The sequence below is a fragment of the Thamnophis elegans genome, chromosome Z (assembly GCF_009769535.1).
Source record: "Thamnophis elegans isolate rThaEle1 chromosome Z, rThaEle1.pri, whole genome shotgun sequence".
Taxonomy (NCBI): domain Eukaryota; kingdom Metazoa; phylum Chordata; class Lepidosauria; order Squamata; family Colubridae; genus Thamnophis; species Thamnophis elegans.
This window is the reverse complement of record NC_045558.1, coordinates 41,242,389-41,262,139: the sequence shown is the minus strand read 5'-3', so window position 1 is coordinate 41,262,139 and position 19,751 is coordinate 41,242,389. Positions and strand designations below refer to the sequence as shown.

Genomic DNA, 19,751 nt, shown 5'->3' with positions numbered 1-19,751 from the left:
TACATATATATATGGAATAAAATGAAAGTTTGTTATTTCTTCTTTTTTTTAAAAAAATTACAGTCCAGTTTGTTGTATTTCAGTGTTTATATCTTGGCGTCCAGGTTCTATGTTGTTAAAAAATGTTTGCAATGTCCACTGGTCTGTCTCAGAGTTTTTCCTCAACTTGATTGTTGGAATTGATTGGGTCAGTGTTGATGGTGGGCTGTGGTTTACAACTGCAGCTTTGGCATGTGTCCAATGAATCCAGGAGTCTTTCTCAGCAACCCTGATAGCTGTTTGTGTGGTCAGCAAGACTTGGTAGGACCCTTTCCATTAGGTTGTAGGGGCAAGGTCCTCGTGAAGAATTTGATCCACACCCAATCGTCTGGTTCAAATGGGTGCAGGCTTCCTCCAAGGGCAGGTCTGTGTCAAGGCACTTTGAGTCCATAGGATCTGCAATCTTTTGTGCAATGCTGAAAGTTAAGAAGAGAAAACCATATCCCCCTTTTCTAAACAGAGGGAATGAGGGTCCAAACCTTTTAATGTATTTGGGGGTCGGCCAAAAAGGATCTCAAAGGGCGAGATTCCTATATCTCGTCTGGGTCTAGTTCTAATATAAAAGAGTGCGATTGGGAGCACCTGTGGCCAGGAAAGATGTGTCTCCTGGCAGAGTTTGCTCAGCAGGGTCTTCACCTCCCTGTTAGCCCTTTTAGTCCCCCCCAGAGGATTTGGGAGAATGCGGCATGTGTAGGTTATGTGTAATGCCCAAGGCTTGGAATATGTGTGTGAGGATCTGGGCAATGAAATGTTTGCCTCTATCCATGTCCAGGACAATGGGTACCCCAAATCTGGATACTATATCCTTAAGAAGATGTCTAGCTGTTTCAAGGACCGTGGTGTGTTGACAAAGGAAGGCCCTATCCAGTGAGTCAGTTGGTCCCTACATACAAGGACATATTGGTACCCATTTGCTTTTGGGAGTTGTATGCAATCCATTTGTATTTTTTTTTCAAAAGGCCGCTGTGCCCAGGGCCTTCCTCCCTCATGAATGGATTTCCTGGAGGTGGAGTTATTTGCTTGGCATGTTTGACAAATTCCAGCCACTCTCATAGCCTCGCTCTAGGCACCAGGTGCATATCATTCTCTCCTGAACGCTTCTACCATAGCTTGTGTCCCACAATGTCCCTTGGTGTGCAACCTTTGGCAAATTAACCTAAGGAGGTGGCATGGGGTTATAGGCCTTCCATCAGGGACCCTCCAAAATTCCTCCTTAAAAATTGTTCCTAACCTTTCCTCCCATTGTTTTGCTTCCCCATTATCCAAAAAAAATTTATAGGGTGCTTCAGGAGTGATTGTTAATGCTGGTGTCATAAGATGTTGAGGCAATGGCTATGTTGCTGCCCATTTGGCTGTGGGTCTGCATACTGGTTCCCTTTTGTTATTAGAGTCATCCTTTTGGTGTGCTCTGCAATGTATGACAGCCAAAGCCTTTGGTAGTTGGATGGCATCTAATAATTGGGCTACTATTGTTGTGTGTGCAATTTATTGCCCAGCAGATGTAAGGAACCTCCGTTGCTTCCCCAGGGCTCCTGTTGCATGGCAAATCCCAAAAGCATATTTGGAATCAGTATATAAGTTGGTAGATTGGTTCCTTGCAGCTTCACAGGCTTTCATTAAAGCTATAAGTTCAGCTACTTGGGCACTATGCGAAGGAGAGAGAGAGGATGCCCAAATGATCTCATATAGGGAGACTACTGCAGCTCCCGACACCCTCCTTCCTTCGTGTATGTACGAGGAGCCGTCAGTAAAAAGTTCTAAGTCTGGGTTTTCTAACAGGGTATCTGTCAGATCGGGTCGGGGTAGTTCAGCATTGTGCACTAGATGGAGGCAGTCATGAAGACTTTCACCAGTTTGCTCTAATGGGAGTAATGTGGCAGGATTTAAAGTTGTGCATTTCTCAAAGGTGATATTTTCTGAAGTAAATAATTCAGCCGCATATTGAGCCAGTCGCTGTTGCGTGAATGCTTTCTGAAACCTGTCTTTGGCACCTTTTGCTTTCTCCTTGTCACCTTGGCCGGATCTCCTCTTGTATCTGCATTTCCTGTTTTTCCCTCCACTATATCGGAATTTTAATTACTCTTTCTTTAATTACTCTGGTCTTTCTTCTTGGGACATATGTTTCTATTTCTATTTAAATGATTTTCTATTCCAATGTTTCCTGTTTTTCCTACAAAGCTTCTAGTGGTGTCTTTGTTTCTGAATTTAGGATTTTATCCTTTTTTTTTCTTTTAGTGGTGGTAAATTCCTCCCATTTCCTTCCCACAGACAGTTTGTATTTTATTACACAGATTGAATATCTGTAAAAAGCAAAAAGCTTTTGAGCCAGAAAAATAAATGGACAAATTTAAGGAAATAAATAGGTTTTATGTTTATTCCCTAAGAATGAATTCCAGAATATACATTTTACTTTACACAAACCACAAAGGAAAATTGCAATTCAAATTCCAAAATTCTACTGCCTGCCTGGCATCCTTTTAATTAGGGAATAAATGCAAGGAACAGCATCCTATAAACACCATCAGCTCTGAAAGCATAGCTAAAATTATTCTAATCCAATTATATTTTAATGTGGGGAAAATACAATATATATGCCACGCATAAAGGCATTTTTTCTACATTGGAATATTTATAACAATTCAATTAAATAATGTATCTATAAGTCAAATGTATATTGGGCTAACCTAAAATGAGCTGAAACTGCATAGGTTAAACACATTCAAGAATGTATTTTTAATATTTAAGATCCTTTGGGATACTGTATTACAAGAACATTCTGTTATTTAGAAAGCAAATGGATTAAGCAGGATTTTTTTACCTCTCCCAAACAAACCTATGCTTTTTAAATGAGTTTAGATTTATTTCAGGTAAAGCTCATTTTGCAATAGATTTCAGTTATGCATTATTTGTAGGCAAATTAGAAAGCATTAGATGGTAACCAAGCATCTAATTCACAGAAAAGGCCAACAATCTTGGGTGAGTCATCTGAGCAAATAAAACTGTTCTTATGCAAACATATTGTGCCCCCGTGTGGTTAAACTGAAAAGATGCCTGAAATATCCTTTCTTTTTAAGTTGCTTGGCAAATTTATTTAGCTGTGTTTAGAAAACTAAGCAAAAGTAACAAAAAAAGATGCTTCTGTGGAAAGGAAATGGACCATCTCCATTATTAATTGCTTTTGAAAAGAAAAAAGTTGCTTATACTTTATTAAACATCAAAAAAGTATTTGTTACATTTGCTGAATTATATTCATGCAATAATTCCTAGAGATGAAAAAGGATTACATGACTTTCATCTTACTGGCTCAGAAATAAACTGAATTAGCTCCAAAAAGGAAGCCCTATTTCTTAACTAACTCCAATTCTGGAGAGAAATTGATATCTCTGTTTCTATACAGAAATGACGGTGGTTGATATAGAAGCAATCCAGCGGTGGGTTGCTCTGGTTTGGCCCGGATTGGGCAAACTGGTAGTAGCGGCAGCAGGAGATTCCACCCACCTGCCCGGTTGCTTCTGTGCATGCAAGCACGCGCGGGAACACATCCGAACCAGAAGTAAAAAAAATTGTAACCCACTACTGAAGCAAGCAAACCAATGATAAAGACTAGGATAACAGAAGTTTGTGTAGTAGGATGTTCTTTTTTAATACATATGGCATCTATTTGGGATACATTTCTTTACATGGGCTTCAGAGATATCTACAGATATCATATCAGTTTTGGTGATACATTTTTTCTTTTGCAACAAATCTAGTTGCTGGTTAAGGTGCAATTTAGCCTCTAAGGATTAGTTAGTAGAATGAAACTTTCTTATATTAACCTTAAACTTTATATTTAGACCTCAGCTCACTAAACCTTGCCACAATCCCATTTATAATGGAAAGAAGAAGAAAAATAAAAGTTTTATTTTTCAACAAGTATCTTTTCATCCAATAGACATCATAATCACAATATTATTTAACAGTATGGTTCCCAAAAATATTGTTTAAAATAATTAAATATTTCAGTGCACTTATCCCTGAGAGTACACATACAGTGCCAAAGTATTTATGATTTCACAAGAAATCTCTGCTATTCCGTGGAGTTTTGAAGATTTTCACATTTGGGTGCAGATATCTTGGCTCCCAATGATGCTGGCTTAATAATCCCTGCAAGAAACAATTGAACCTTTGTGGCAGAATTTTGGACCAGTGGTCCAGATCACCCAGCCAGCCAATTATCAGGACAGCATTCCAAAATAGGATGGATAGTATGCTGAATGTGGAGGCAAGAAACAAGTTATACAGGACTGATGTATAAAATCGCACATTTCTGAATTACATGTAGTCCTCGGCTTACAACCACAGTTGGGGCCAGAAGTTGCCTTTCTGAGCAAGCTGGCTATTAAGTGAGTTATACTTGATTTTATTACATTTTTACTGTGGTTGTTAAGCAAATCATTACAGTTGTTAAGTGAATCACATGATTCTTAACAGAATCCAGCTTCATTGACTGCTTTTCAGAAGCTGGCTGAGAAGGTCATAGTTGGCATCATATGACCTTGAAATGCTGCACAACAAGGAGTTAAGACAATTGGACAAGAGCTAAAGCCACTAGTAGGGCCTGTCTCATAGCAGTGCTGAAATTTAACTATTTCTCTGCCCTTATTGTGTTTGCCGTTAGTCACTCAGTAGAAGACTCAGGTTTCAAGTCACTCAGTCCCTTCTCAGAGGGAGTAATACCAAAGTTCACTTAAAGGGTCTCTGGGAGGAATATGCTGCACATGTGGCAGACAAAGTCGCTCACATTTGCTGTACGTTAGGACTCCAGCTTTAAAGCTGAATCTCTGGAAATAATGGGGACAACATCTTGCAGGGTGAACCGAAATGAGTTTGAGCCTATGAAAACTGAGGAAGTGGACAAAGCTTTCTTAGCTGCTCATTCAGTCATCTGTGTATTGATTAAATTATTATTAAATTTATTAAAGCTGCGCAGAAGGGGATGTGGAATTAGATCTGGGTAGTAATAAACTCCGCCTTGAAAGAGGAAGAGGTCCTACCAACTCCTCAAGAGGTGATGGTGCACCATCTCCCCAAAGGATCATTGCTTTTCTGGACTGTTTTCAAGCAGTTTCCAAACCCACCATCCCAAGATTGTGGAGAGAGTAGTTGTGTGGCAGCTGCAGACAATCTTGGATGAAGCAGATTACCTAGCTCCCTTTCAGTTGAGGTTCAGACCAGGGTTTGGGATTGAGATGACATTGATCACAGTCATGGATGGTCTCTGTCAGGAGTGGGATGGTGGTAGTGTATCCATCCTGGCTCTACTTGATCTCTAAGCAGCAATTGATACCTTCAATACCGTCTGGGCTGGCTTCAGGAATTGGGGGTGATTGGCACTGTGTTCTATTAGTTCTCATCCTTTCTCCAGGATTAGTTTCAGTTGGTGTTCATAAATAGGGAGGTATTTGGGCTACAGCCCAGTGGTGGGTTGCAGGCGGTACACCCCGGTACAGGCGTACTGGTGCCTGCCGGAAGCACCAGGTACCATTCCGGTATGGTGCTCTAGAGGGCCCACCTGCCCATCAGAGCTCCTTACCTGTATTTGAGCTCTTTGGTGCTTCCGCACACGTGCATGGAGCATACAGCACCTGCACAATGCTTCGCCGAGCAGCTGGAGCATCGTGGAGGCATCGCGGAGGCATCATGGAAGTAAGGACGCATGTGTGCGCTGTGTGTGTGTGCACGCATGCATGTGGGAGATGCTGGACCCCGTTGCACTGCACCAGTTGCAATGGGATCCAGAATCCACCACTGCTGCAACCCCTATTTTCTGGGCTGCCTCCGGATTCTCTCCTCTCGTATTTAATGTACATGAGGCCACTGAGTAAAGTGATTTGTTGGTTTTGGGTGAGATATCATCAATATGCAGATGACAACCAGTTTTATATTTCTACTCCAGGCCCTTGAGTGATGCTGTGGGTGTCTTATCTCAGTGTCTTGAGGCTGTTCAGGTCTGAATGGAGTGGGGAAAAAAACTGTGTCTGGAGATTCTCAATCGTTCAGGCCATGATTATCCCAGAAGTGCTTTTAAAAGGCAACTGGTTTTTAGTTCTTCAGAACTGAAGATGCTTCTTGGATGGGAAATGAAATGTTTTCAAGGAAAAACCAAGAAATTCCAGTTGCCTTAACACTTTGGAAAGTGTCTTTGGGTGAAACAGGCTCTGATTCAACTCTAGCAGGATGGTTGCGAGTATTTGGACCTCTGGAAACAAGTTTCTTCCATCTTTAGTTCTGGATTGGATGATACTACCTCAGACAGATCCAATATGCAACCTGGAGTTCCTCCTAGAGTCACAACTCCTTTTTGAAGACTAGTTGGCAGCTGGGTTAGAAGAGCCCTTTCACACCTTCAGATAATATGCAAGTTGCATGCATTTCTGGACTGGAAGGCTCATCAGCTCACCATCACCAGGCCCTTTTAACTTTTCCCTTAATTACCCTTAGCATGTTCTATATAGAGCTTCTCTTGAAGAGCATTTGGAATCTTTAATTGGTGCAAAATGGAAAGGTATGGGTAATAAATGGTGCCAGTTACACAGTACATATAACACCACTAGTCTTGACTTTCTGGGTGCAATACAAGGTGCTGGTTGTCATCCTAAAACCCTTCAGATTAACCGAAGGACCATCTGTTTTCAAAAGTTTCTATCCATCCAATTGAATCCAACAGATTGAGCTTGCTGCAGATCCTATCAACCAAAAAGCATTGATTGGTGGGAACTAGAAGATAGTTCCCACCAACTAGAAGCAGCTTTTTTCTGCTGAAGCACCTGTCTTATGGAATACTGTCCCCTCAGAGATTAGAATGCCCCCCCAAAGCCTGTAGGCTTTTCACAAAGCTTTAAAACTTGGCTATGTTCCTGGGGCTCAGAGTATCTTAAACCTCTTTTGCTCGGCTGTACTAATAGCTGATTAATTGTCACAGCTGCTGCTTGTACTTTTTTTTTTTTTTTTTACTTTGGGAGTGTTTTTTATTATCATAATGTTTTTTAAAATTGTTTTAAATGTTTAATTGTTTTATAGTTTTAAAATTGTAAGCCACCCAGAGTCATTTGGTTGAATTGTGCAGCTGTAGAAATTGAAAATGAGATGGGATGGGATGGAATGGCTATGCTAGGCTACCCTAGGCTAGGCTAAGATAGGATAGGATAAGATAAGAATAGGATAACAATATACTGTTATAAATACATCTTGGTGCCAAGTGCCTGGATTTTGATCATGTGACCTTAGGGATGCTGCAACAGTCATAAGTGCAAGGACTAGTCATAAGTAACTTTTTTAGTGTCATTATAACTTAAAACTAACACTATATATATATAATTAAGTTGAGGACTACCTATAATGTTATAGGAGATGGCTGACAAAAATGTCAGGCTAATTATAGAAGAGGAGACTTAACTAGACAAGGTAGACATGAAATCTTTTAATTATAGCTAAAGTTCTTGTTTCATGCAAAAGAGTTAAACTACAAAAATGCTACATATGTATTTGTATAAAGAACTAAAATCTGATACAACTTGAATGCATCTACTTAGGACATAAAAGTACAGAAAGATTGAAACCTGCTTTTGTAAATCCTACTTCCATTATGACCTTCACGTTAGAAAGCTTGGAAAGCTAACAGCTACATGGAGATACTAATTCAAGACATCTCTCCACTTGCACATGGCAGAAAAGAGGAAAAAAGGAGAGACAGCAGGTCAAAGAAGTTCTGAGAGAATTGAGAAGAAAGTCATGCTTTGTGGTGCTCTAGACAGCTGCCATTTTGCTCCCAGAAACGCCTAGAAACTACAATATCTTTAAAATCCTTTGGAGAAGCAAGGAAAAGATCAAATGAATGAAAAAGCATGAGTATCATGAGAAGAAAGGCTTCCAGCAAAACCATACAAGCTGGAAAAATGGTTTGTGGCCATCTGTCAGTTCAATCCCCCCTTTTTTTTCCAGGAATGAAGGAGCTTTATCCGGTTTTCCCAACATTCAAGTATAATTGCCAGTTGTGTGTGAAATGTGTGACTAATGTTCATCATGAAGCAGACAGGCTATGAGCCACAAATCAATGAAAATGATTTGGATTTAGAAACATAGTTCCTTGCCTGCCAAATAAACAGTTAACTGGCAGATGGCAGTCAAGAATCCCAATGGAATGGATAGTCCCTTCCCAAACAAAGCAGCTGTTTGTTTGGTAGGATATGCACATGCGAAGAAAAATGTCCAATGGATGTCCTTTCTTTTCCTCCCAAATGAGTGATAGAAGATCCTAAACTTATAGGTTTTTTAAACAAATATCAAAACAACATGTATGTTTACATCGAGACTTGCTACACAATGCGGCAAAAGTGGCTATGATAGCATAATCAAAACATTCCCCAATCTTTATGTGTAAGCCATGGCTTGGTACATAGACCAGTTTAGTTGTCTCCTGAGTCAAGATGGATTATGCTAGGTATTGGAGTTTCTGGATAACTGGGGAAAAATGGCTAGAATAGGGGTCCCTAACCCCAGTGCATAGGCTGGCATAGGTCTTCAGCCTGTTGGAATCTGAGCTGTGCAAGCAGCGAGTGTGCATGTGAAATCATCCCCGACCCCTCACCACCACCTCTGCCACTGCTGCTGCCATTCCATGGAGCCAGAATGATTGGAAATTGCTGGGCTATAGGATCCATGACGGATAGCCAAGCAACAGGGCCAGCAACTGAAGGTGCCCTTTGGAAATGACATCAAAAATCTAGCTGAAAATGATCACTACAAATAACTGGCTGTCCTTCAAGTTGGCAATAAGCATTCTAAAGTGAAGAAAAAGGATTAGAAGTTAATACATCAAGAGAGTGATGTATTCACTCTCAAGTCCAAACTCATTAGAGATAATACCATCAAGGCCTTCTGGACAATTACGTGGATGACACTTTCATCATCATCAAATGCTCCCAAATTAAAGAAACACACTACCTGCTTAATAACATATTCCTAGGTATTAAATTAACATGCAAAGAAGAAACAGACAACAGACTCACATTCCTTGACATTGACAAATGTGACTAGACAATGGAGAACCGGAAACACGCATCTATCACAAACCCACACCAGATTGTGAGCTTCACAAGCAGCCACCCCATTGCACACAAAAGAAGCTGGGTCCAGATCCTCTTCAGAAGGCCCAGGATACACTGCAGCACTACAACAACAAGAAAAGTGGAAGAGGAATGGCTGCTTATCATCTTTCTCCTTAAAGCTATTCAAAAATTTCATATTCCAACACATAGCACCCAAACCATAACACACCACACAGCCAACCACCATACACAAAAGGGGTGTCAGAAATGACAACCAGAATCCTCCAACCCCTAGGAATAGCAATAGCCCACAAACCCGCAGCCATACTCCATCAGGAATTATTCAGAACCAAAGACAAAATGCTGAAACAATGTAATCTACAAAATCAACTGTAACCATTGCAACCAATTCTATGTGGGACAAACATCATGCCAATCAAAAATCAGGATCCACGAACACCAGCTGGCAATCAAATACTATGATCTAAATCCTTAATCTCTATCCACACCGAAACCAAACAGCACCAGTTTGATTGGAGCATCACAAACATCATTGGTCTCGCTACCACTCACCATGCTTGTGAGTTCATAGAAGACTGGCACACCATGAGCAATTTCATCAACAGACACATTGACCTGAGAGGTTCATACTGACTTATGAATCCCCCAGAATCCAAATCAAACTCACAGCCAAGAGGACAGCATCAACCAACCCATACATCTCATCCCTACCAGCAGTTCACCTCCCAACGACCTTGCCCTGAATGTAACAACCTTATCACAAGACCTGTCACAAGACTCTCACTGATGTTTCACTCCTGACCCATCACAAGATTCTCACTTGACAGCCCTTATAAACAAAAGAACATTGACACTGACATCACATAAACTCCACTGAAGATATTACCTGGCCTGGTAAGGAAACATTTGGAAATCAACCCACAAGCTTGGGGAATGAACCTTCATCCTCAACTAGACTATATTATCAAAATTATAATAAAAGTAGATGTAATAAAAATTCTTAAAATTAATAAAAAAAACAAAAAAAAATTAAAATCTCTGATAACCTAACTAGAAAAGCCTTTTTAAAATTATGGGCATTTATACTGAAAGATTTAATGTTTAATATCCTTTTAACATTCTAGAAAGTCTTTACAAACACAGATTAATGGAAGATTTCTTTTATTTCATGTCCTGCATTACTATTATCTATGAATATAGATTTTATTCTTGATCTTATTAGCTGATATGAAGGTTGTAGATTTATAGCCAATTCAAACCTTTTTAATAATTTGTAATTATTAATAGAAAAATAATGAATTAGAGACAGGCTATCCTTTAGTACATTTCTAAAAGAACATTTCATTGTTCTTTTCAAAAGATTTAGTAAAAACCTATATTTATAAACCAAGCATTTCTTCTTAAAAAGAGCATATAATTGCCCTTGGTCTCTTGCTATAATATTGCCAGCCGTTGATGGTTTTGTGATTTCTGTACTGCTTCTATTATGTTTACCCACAGGGGAAAAATGACTTAATAAACAATACTCTTAGATACTCTTAGAGGAAAAACCAAAGATTGATAGATTATTACAAATGATACAATTCTCTCAATCCATTCTTGCATTCTTCTTTGAATAAATCTATTTCCACAAACTTAGCAGAAGTTACTACATAATAGCAACACAAATAATCATATACAGCATTGTACTTTTTCATGTTAAGTCACCACTATTTACTTGGTTTGCTATTTTATATGTAAAAAAGAAAGCCAAAATAAGAAAAGCAAAACTTCACAAATACTTTCTGATTCAATTTTATGTTCTACAGTTAAGAGAGTTTGCATAATAATTTGGAAAACTGGAAATGCAACATGCAGGTAGTTCTCAACTTACAACTGTTCATTTAATGACCTTTCAAAGTTATAACAGCACTGAAAAATGACTTATGATCTTTTTTCACACTTACGACCATTGCAGCATTATCATGGTCACATGATCAAAATTCAAATGCTTGGCAACTAACCCCAGTGCATGTGCCCCACCCCTTCTATGCATGCACCCTGCCCCCCCCCCCGCACCCCATTTTGGCATCCAGGTTGGTGCAGGAGTCTTTCCAGACCCAAAATGGGGCACCGGGGTGGTGGTGGGTGGTTACTTCCAACCTTTTGGTGCAGCTGGGCACGACTCCACCCCAAGATACTCACCTGCTGTCGCTGCCCCTTTGCTGGCATGACTGGCCTGCAACCACAGCCTCTTTGCCACCACAAATGGCCTGCCATTGCCTATTTGTCTCCGCAATTCCCCCCTCCCTCATGCCCCTTTTGGGCCTGGAAAGCCTCCTGAACCAACCTAGAAGCCAAAATGGGGCATGGGGGGCCTCGCACCAGCAAAGAGGCTGTGGCGGAAGACCGTTTGTGCTGGTAAAGAGTCAGCAGGCACAGGCTGTTAGTGCCGTTAAAGAGGCAGCACCGGCAGCTGGTCAGTGCCTTAGGGCAGAGTCATGCCCAGCTGTAACAAAAAAGGTGAATCCCCAAAATGCAATGTGAGCACTCCCCATGCATGCACCATACTGCTTGCCCCCTCTGCATGTGCCCTTCCCTGTGTGCATGCACATGTGTGTCTCCACATGTGCCCAGCCCCCATGCATGCACAGCAGACTCGAAGACCAGATAGCCACTGGGAGGCATGCATGCATTCGCACCGGAGCTAAGCTGGAGCAACAATTGGTATTCCCACAGAGAGGTCTTTGTGTACCACTTGTGGCACACATGCCATAGGTTCGCCATCATGGCTCTGGAACATTATTCAATTTTTCAACCTCTGCAAGTTTGAAATGCGTGGACTTCTTGCTGGCTGGGAAATTTTGAAAGTCAGTCCATAGTTAAACTTGGTTCATAATAGATCAGATTTAACTGTAGTTTAAAAGAAAAAAAATATGGATGATTGATGTGGCAATAGCAGGACGTAGTGAAATAAAAAAACAATGAATGGGAGAAGATCACAAAACATCAAAATCTAAAAATCAAATCCGGAAGATTATGACATAAACTGGTGGCCACAGTGGTTATCAGTAATACAAAAAAAAAATTTGGACAGCACTTACAAAACATGCACATTGACAAAAATTTCCATTTATGAATTGTAAAAAGCCACATTGTTTGGATAATACAATATCCTAATTCCTTGGAAAAAGGTGAATGAAGGTGAAGACCAACTAAAGAACTTGGCAGTTGTGATTTCATATTATTGTGAACATAATAATAATCATCAACTAGAAGTTCTGACAGTATGGGATTTGCATGAACCCAGATAATGTGAAAATAATTTCTATGCTTCCCTACCAAAATCCTCCTTTCTGGTTGATATGAAGTTATGAACAGTTATGAAGTTGACATTTTCTGGGTGGAAAACAGATTACCGTATTTTTCAGAGTATAAGATGCACTTTCCCTCAAAAAAGAGGCTGAAAATCTGGGTGCTTCTTGTCCACTGAATACAGCATTTTTTGCCTTCCGAAACCCTGCTCCCTTCACCAAAATGGCCATGCATAGTCTTAAGGAGGCTTCCAGAATGCTCCTGGGGGCTGGGGAGGGCAGAAATGAGCAAAAAACAGGTTGTTTTGGGGAAGTTTGTAGAGTGAAAAAACTTTTTTTAAAAATTTGCCTCTTCAAAATCTTGGTGTGTCTTATATTCCGGTGCATCTTATACTCTGAAAAATATGATACACACTGCATGAATTGTTATTACAGACTTGCGAACTTAGTTTTTATTAGCAATATTGGAAATTCAATTTTCAGAGTTTCCTGCTATACTCATTAGAAATTCTGGGAGCTATAGATAATATATCTGGAAAAATCTGACTGAGGAAATCCAAATTGGAAAAGGCCATCTTATATATAGCAGCATTTGTAGAGTATCTCAGAGTTCATCCAGTATGCTATATAATTCACAGAATGTTTTAAAAAATCACTGCGCAATTTCTCAACTAAAAATGTATGCATTTTTAAATCATCTATTTCAAAATGAGCAATAAAATAGGTTATTATATGCTGGGGCAAAATGAGTATGCTATGAATTATTCATCTGCATGGAAATCTTTTGATACTTATCGGTGACATGAGTCATAGAACGCATTGCATTTTTGCATGATGTGTTGTTAATAATAAATAAGGATTTATTATTATATTATTATAGGAAATGCAACAGAAAATATTAAACTTCCTCTTCCACTGGTACCAAATGATTTACAGACTACGAGCTGATTCACTTAGGAGATGAAGGTGCTCTTTTCATTACTCTTGATCCTATTTCCATACCATCCAATATCCAAGCAGCTGTGTGCAGTAATCCAAGACTCCAGCAGCTTGTCTGATGTCTGTGCGATCCTGAATTAACTTGCATTGGACATTGTATTGTGACAGGGTTGACATTAAACAAAGTTTGCTACTCTAGGCAATGCAACCACTATAGTAAAATTGAGTTGGGAGTGAGTTGTTCATAATTTTCTGTATTCTCTCACTAGTGTATCCAGCAATAACGTGGCTGTGGAAGCCTCACTTTGAGAAAGAATAGAAAAAGTTTTGTCGTCTTCAGTTTTCAGATTTGATTATGCTGTTAAGAATACTATACACAGTAAAATGAATATATCAATCATTCTGGAATCAGATAAAACCGCTCATTTGATCAGTAAGTTGAAATTCACATATTTTAGGTAAGCGATGTCAATGAAAGATAGACTCTAAGAAAATTAGTATGTTCTCTTCTATTACTATATTCTCATATATAGAAATTATGTTTGACAGAGCTCTGGAAAGTAAAAGTACTGTAAGAGATGATGAGTACTAGTTAACTGATGATGAAGAGAAGAAATTTCAGAAATGTCAGAGGAACTATGACAGTAAGCATTTGTCTCTATAGTTGCCTGGAACTAAGCTTGATTCCTTGACAGTTAATTCTATAATTACATATTTATTCTGAAAATACATTGACATTTTGAGCAGTGTTACACTTCAAGATTTAGTGACTATAGCCTAGACACTGACATTTTGTTTCAAGGTACTAATGACTAAACCTGATACAAACAATATAATAATAGGCTTTTGTTTAAAATATAATTAAACTGGTCAATATTAGTAACCCTAATTAACAGGCAAGGAAATTTTTGGAAAGTCATCTGCATTTTTGACAGGAAGCTCTTTTGTTTACAGAAGTTATCAAAACAAATTCTCTGCATTATTGTTATATATAATTAACACCATCTTTTGATATTAAAATTAAGGTATGTGATATTGACGTCATGATAAAAGATTCTGTTGTTGTCTGCTGGTATAAAATGATGCTACTTTCTATGTCGAGATTTTGATCTCTTATGTAAGTTCAATTTAAGAGAAATGAACAGAGTGATCATAGTTACTTTAGCTACATGTCTGCTTTTAGCTTCAAAAACCATCTGCCACAATGAATCATTAATGACCAGTTTGCGGACTAAAGAAGAAAACAGTGAGAAAAACTCTTCTGAGGTAAGATCTTAACTGGCATTACTTTTTCCATGAAGATTAAATTATCATTATTATGATTAATGTATGTTCTTAATTTGCTGGAAGTTTTCTTTCTCTTGAAATAGGGGGTTTGGTTTTCTGCTTTGTCATTCCTCTGCAGTGGAACAGGCTGCTGGTTTTGGTTCTCTTGAGCCACTCTGCAGCCTTTCTAACTGCTTTTGAAATTCGTCTGGCTCATGAAAAGCAACAAAATTCACCTCAGTGAAACACTGTGGGGCATGGAAGCAATTATGATTGTTTTGTTTTGTTTTTGCTGACGAGAAGAGGGTGCTTCGACAAAGCAATTTGAGTGGCATCCAATCACTTTCACCTTCTCTGGTCAAATTGGATTTCTCACAATGTGAGCAGCAGGTACCTAGCTCGGACAACATTTAGCATAAACCAGACACCATTGTCCAACAGAAAAAAATCCCTCCTGGCGCAGAGCTCATCAAAGAAATCTCCTCAGAATGTCTCATACCATGAGGTCTTTAGAAGCAGCAGAAAGGTGATCCACATCACAGCAAAGTGAAGCCATGTGCTTGTTTCACCCTTAGAAACAAAGCTACGACATTGCTTCATGGAACAGGAGAGAAAGGTTGCCTGAGTCAAAACTTTACACAACCCTACAATGAATGTATAGGCTTTATGGAGGAATTTCTTTATGACCTAAAAGAAATAATGTATTCCTCGGTCTATTAAGAAAGGACTGGTCAAAGAAAGAACAGGACTTTACATATATTCTGTGGCAAATTCATTTGTAAGAAAAAGATAGAATTTTACTCTCATCTATGTGTTGATTTTAAAACAACATTGTTTACAAAATGTTTACAAAAGCATTGAAACAACATTTTTAAATGCTCCCCCAACATTATGTGTGTGTGTGTGTGTGTGTGTGTGTGTGTATGTACCATAAAGGCAGAAACAATCAGTTTCATTGAGATAATTATACAGATTGCTTAAGAATCAAGGTATATTCACATGAGCGTGTATAGCTTCATGCAGTAAAGCCTGTTGATCTAAGTGTCACTTTGAAATTTGTTTTTTCAAAATTCAATAAAAATGTTCAATAAAATAAAAGTTCAATAAAATGAACTTTTCATTATATTCCACTTTTGGAAAACAGGAATCATTTCTAAATAGATCTGTTTTTGTTTCTCCCACAGGTTTTCTACCTCTATTAGATATATTGTTAAATTTATCCCCTTGCCTCCTCCCAAAGTAATAGTAATAATAACTCTTAATACTCCCTTGTATTGTCTGCTTTTCTCTTCTATGCACATTGCTGTAAGAATGCTGTTGTTGTTCAGAAGAGCAATGATTGAACTGCATTTCATTTTATATGTTGAGTAGGTTCATTTTAAATTCTACAAAATTATTTTCCTTATCCTTTCTTCCAAAATTTAAAGAATTCTTTTTCTTGCACAACTAATTGTACAAGACTTCACCCAAGGTCTAATTGAAATCACATGTTTACTAGAATGTTCATGCTATATTTTCTTAGTCACTCTTTCACTCTGCAGCAGTAGAGTATTAACTCCAGGGTAGTGAAACTATTCTACTTGCTTTTGCATTAGATTTTATCAAACAGCACAAATCCTTTTGTCTTCCAAATACCTCTTCAAAGCATTAGTGCCAAAGATCATTTGCAACCCTTCGGGGACTTTAGGTGCACCTTTCCATGCCACTTATTCTAGTCTGGTTTCTTTGCTATATTTTTAATTTATATTTTTAAGAACATTAAATCATGTTATATGTTTTCCCTTCCAGTCCAATGAAGACCTTATCGAAGAAAAACAGAGAAGTGTGAATCTTGAAGAACTGAAAGACTGGGAACTGAAGAACATAGTTAAGATGAGTGGACCAGCTGGGAAGGTAGTGCCAAGTTCAATGGCTAATTTGCCATTGAGATTTGGCCGAAACTTCCTGGCAAGAAGAAATATCAAACCTACAGCCAATCTGCCCCTCAGGTTTGGAAGGGCTTTTAGACATTTCTCACACAGTTTTGAGAAAGATCCTTCGGTTCAAACTTTCTTCCATTCGCTACCAGAGAAATTTGGGAGATCCTTTCTTTTCAATTTGATTCAAGGCACCCAGGATTGTGACCAAATCAAAAATAGGTGAATAGTTTCAAGCATGCTTGATGGAATTATCATCTCAGTCAGTACCTGCAGGTTTTAAATATTAATCTAGTGTCCAACAAGAAAAAGACTTTAAAATTAGTCTAGTTGGCATGACATATATTTCTAAATTTGTCAGCTAAATGTAAAGGTAGCTTTGGCTATCAATTCATATAATCACTGCCCCACATTTAATCATTTTTGCCTTCCTGTCATTTTAAAAGTACAATTAAGTGGCTATATTTGGAGGGGCTTTGAGAACTACTAAGAAGAAATTAGCAAAAGGTAGAAAATCAATTTAAATATTGAGCTCAAACTGTTGGATAAAACCTTTTTTTAGGTTGCATTTAGAACACTGAAAATCCCAGTTGATTTACATAGTGAATTAAACAGTGAAGACTAGTTAATGACAAAAATAACATTAATATCTTTTTTTTTCTTTCCCTCCCTCTCTCTCCTTTCTTTCTTCTTTCCTTTTTTCCTTCTTTCAGACTTGGCCACTTGAGCAAACTTTTGAAAAGGAATTCTGGAACTGAAGAGGGAAGCCATCAGAATATGCAGGACCAGTTGTCTTTCTGAAATGCAAAAAATGGAAAAGGAAAAACATCTGCTATCAAATTGTGATTCAATCCAGAGCATTTGTCCTTAGCTAAACATATATATCATGATAATATCAGTAATAGTTTATTCCCATAGCTATGCTGTCAATACTAATTCTTCTGTACTCGATACAACTAATATCCAGTCAGTTGAAAAATATTATCTGTATAAGCAAAATAAAGATGAATAAAACTACTTATGATTATCTCATATATTGAGTCCAAAAGTAGAGGCATGGAGCTGTGTGTGTGTGTAAAAAATTCAATGCGGCTTTTCTAACTGTTGTATTGAAGCCAGTGGTTAGTTTCAAAAAATTTTAGAACCTTTTCTGTAGGTGTGGTCTGCTTTGTGGGAGTGGCTTGCCAGCCATGTGACTGGGTGGGAGTGGCATGGCAGCCATGTGACTGAGTGGGAGTGGCTTGGCAGTCATGTGACTGGGTGGGTGTGGTCAACTTGTAAAATGTGGGGAAACTCTGAGAAACTCCAAGAAACAATGCTCTTGCTTAGCAACCAAAATGTTGGCTCAGAAACTCTGGCATTTGAAGCATGCAAGTCTTAAAGCTGTCAAGTTATAAGACCCTTGCACCCTTAACCCTTTAGAAAAAAAAACCCCAGGGATGTTCAAACTTGACAGCTTTAAGACTTGTGGACTTCAACTCCCAGAATTCCTCCTCCAGTCATGTTGGCTCAGGAACTCTGGCAGTGAAGTGTGCAAGTGTTAAAGTTGTCAGGTTACAAGACTCCTGCACACCTAGCCCTTTAGAAAAAAACCCAGGGATGTTCAAACTTGGCAGCTTTAAGACTTTACGGTTTAGATAGGACTCTTAGAGGCGGGTGGGGCAATTGGTGAGCCAGCCAATCAGTGAGCGGCGAGCGGGGCAAGCATGGTGCAGACGGGCAGGGGAAGGGAGCTGGAACTAGTTCTAAACCGCATGGTAGATTTGTGGAATTCTTCTATAGAAGTGGTTAGAACTAGTAAGAACCCACCGCTGATTGAAGCTCTCCTCTTTCTTACATGAGGTAACACAAAGAGGACAGGACAATCACAGCCAGAATCCTGAACTCCACAACACATACAAGTTTACAGGTGGCTCCTTCTGTTTGCCTTTCAAATACATATGATTGTCCCTTTATTCCACTTCTTGAAATGATAGGATGCTATGTATAAAAAGAGGAGTGGAGTTTTTTTTCCTTTTCATCATAATAGTGTAATTGTCTAATTGGTGTAAAAATGTGATAATCCAGACAGAATGGGCAAAGAAGGCAATTGGTAGTTTATTATGTGAGCATAGATATTCAGCTGGAAAAGGGTAGTATTAGAAACTAAATAATAATCATGATATTCAAAAGTTTCTGTTTTGCTTCCAAATAGTGTTTGTGAACTGCAATGTAGGAAATGTAGCCTGAAATTTTCCCAAAGGTGCTTTTTCAAGAGGCAACTGGACTTTCTGTTTTTTTCTTTGAAGATGTTTTGCTTCTCATCCAGGAAGCATCTTCAGTTCAGAACAGGCTGAAAGTCCAGTTGCCTCTTGAAAAAGCACCATTAGGACAACTATGACCTGGATGACTGAGAATCTCCATAAATATTTAGACTGAAATTACACTGAGCCGACTCCTTGCTGGTGATTGTTAAGAGAAACAATCGTGCAAATATCTGTAGCTGGAGGGGGGGGGGGTTGGGTTAGGATGAGGCTGAAGTTTCCAAGCATGTGGAGAGTCAAAATATTTGCAAAAATATATCATGAAATTTTCTATGTATAATTCAGGATTCAGTATAGAGTGAGGAGATAGCTAATATAGTTACCATGTTTTCTGCCCCCAAACAAGCACCAGGTCTTATTTTGTGGGGATGTCTTGCTCTTCTTAGCTTAGGATCATTACAGCCATGAGGTGGGTGCATGAGGTGTGGGGCAGCTCACCCACGCCCTTACTATAGCTTGATTTTTACGTCTGTACCTTGCCCCACCTGATACAACCAGATGCTGGGTGGGGCTTAACTTGGGCTAATTTTGGGGGGTAAGGCTTATATTAGGCGCAGATATGAAAATCGGACTAGAACTTGTTTTTAGAGTAGGTCATATTTTCAGGAAAACAAGGTGGTTCTTGATTTGTGACATTCAAAATTACAATGACACTGAAAAAAATTACCTATAACCAGTTTTCACACTTATAATAATTGCAGCATCCCAATGGGCATGTGATCAAAATTTGCATGCTTGACATATTTATACCAATTGCACTGTCCAGAGGTCACAGCTGGCTTCCCACAAACTCTTAACAATCTCATGATTCACTTAATAGCTGCAGTGATTCACTTAACGACTGTGGCAAAAAGGTTGTAAAATGGGCTCAACTCACTTAACAAC

General features: G+C 38.8%; 1 protein-coding gene across 1 annotated transcript; it reads left to right on the top strand.

The window, feature by feature from the left end:
- The first annotated feature begins 736 nt into the window (after window positions 1-736).
- NPVF (neuropeptide VF precursor) lies at window positions 737-16,789 on the top strand. The gene is made up of 4 exons (XM_032235836.1): window positions 737-906; window positions 6,749-6,781; window positions 14,527-14,647; window positions 16,436-16,789. Exons 1-4 carry the CDS (start codon window positions 737-739, stop codon window positions 16,787-16,789), a joined length of 678 nt encoding a protein of 225 aa, XP_032091727.1.
- Window positions 16,790-19,751: the final 2,962 nt, after the last annotated feature.

Bases quoted from the DNA above. Each gene is read 5' to 3' on its own strand.
- NPVF (XM_032235836.1), top strand. From the start codon at position 737: ATGTGTAATGCCCAAGGCTTGGAATATGTGTGTGAGGATCTGGGCAAT. The intron at 6,782-14,526 runs GCATTGATTGGT...AGAAATGAACAG, and splicing joins CAGATCCTATCAACCAAAAA to AGTGATCATAGTTACTTTAG. The intron at 14,648-16,435 runs GTAAGATCTTAA...TTTCCCTTCCAG, and splicing joins GTGAGAAAAACTCTTCTGAG to TCCAATGAAGACCTTATCGA.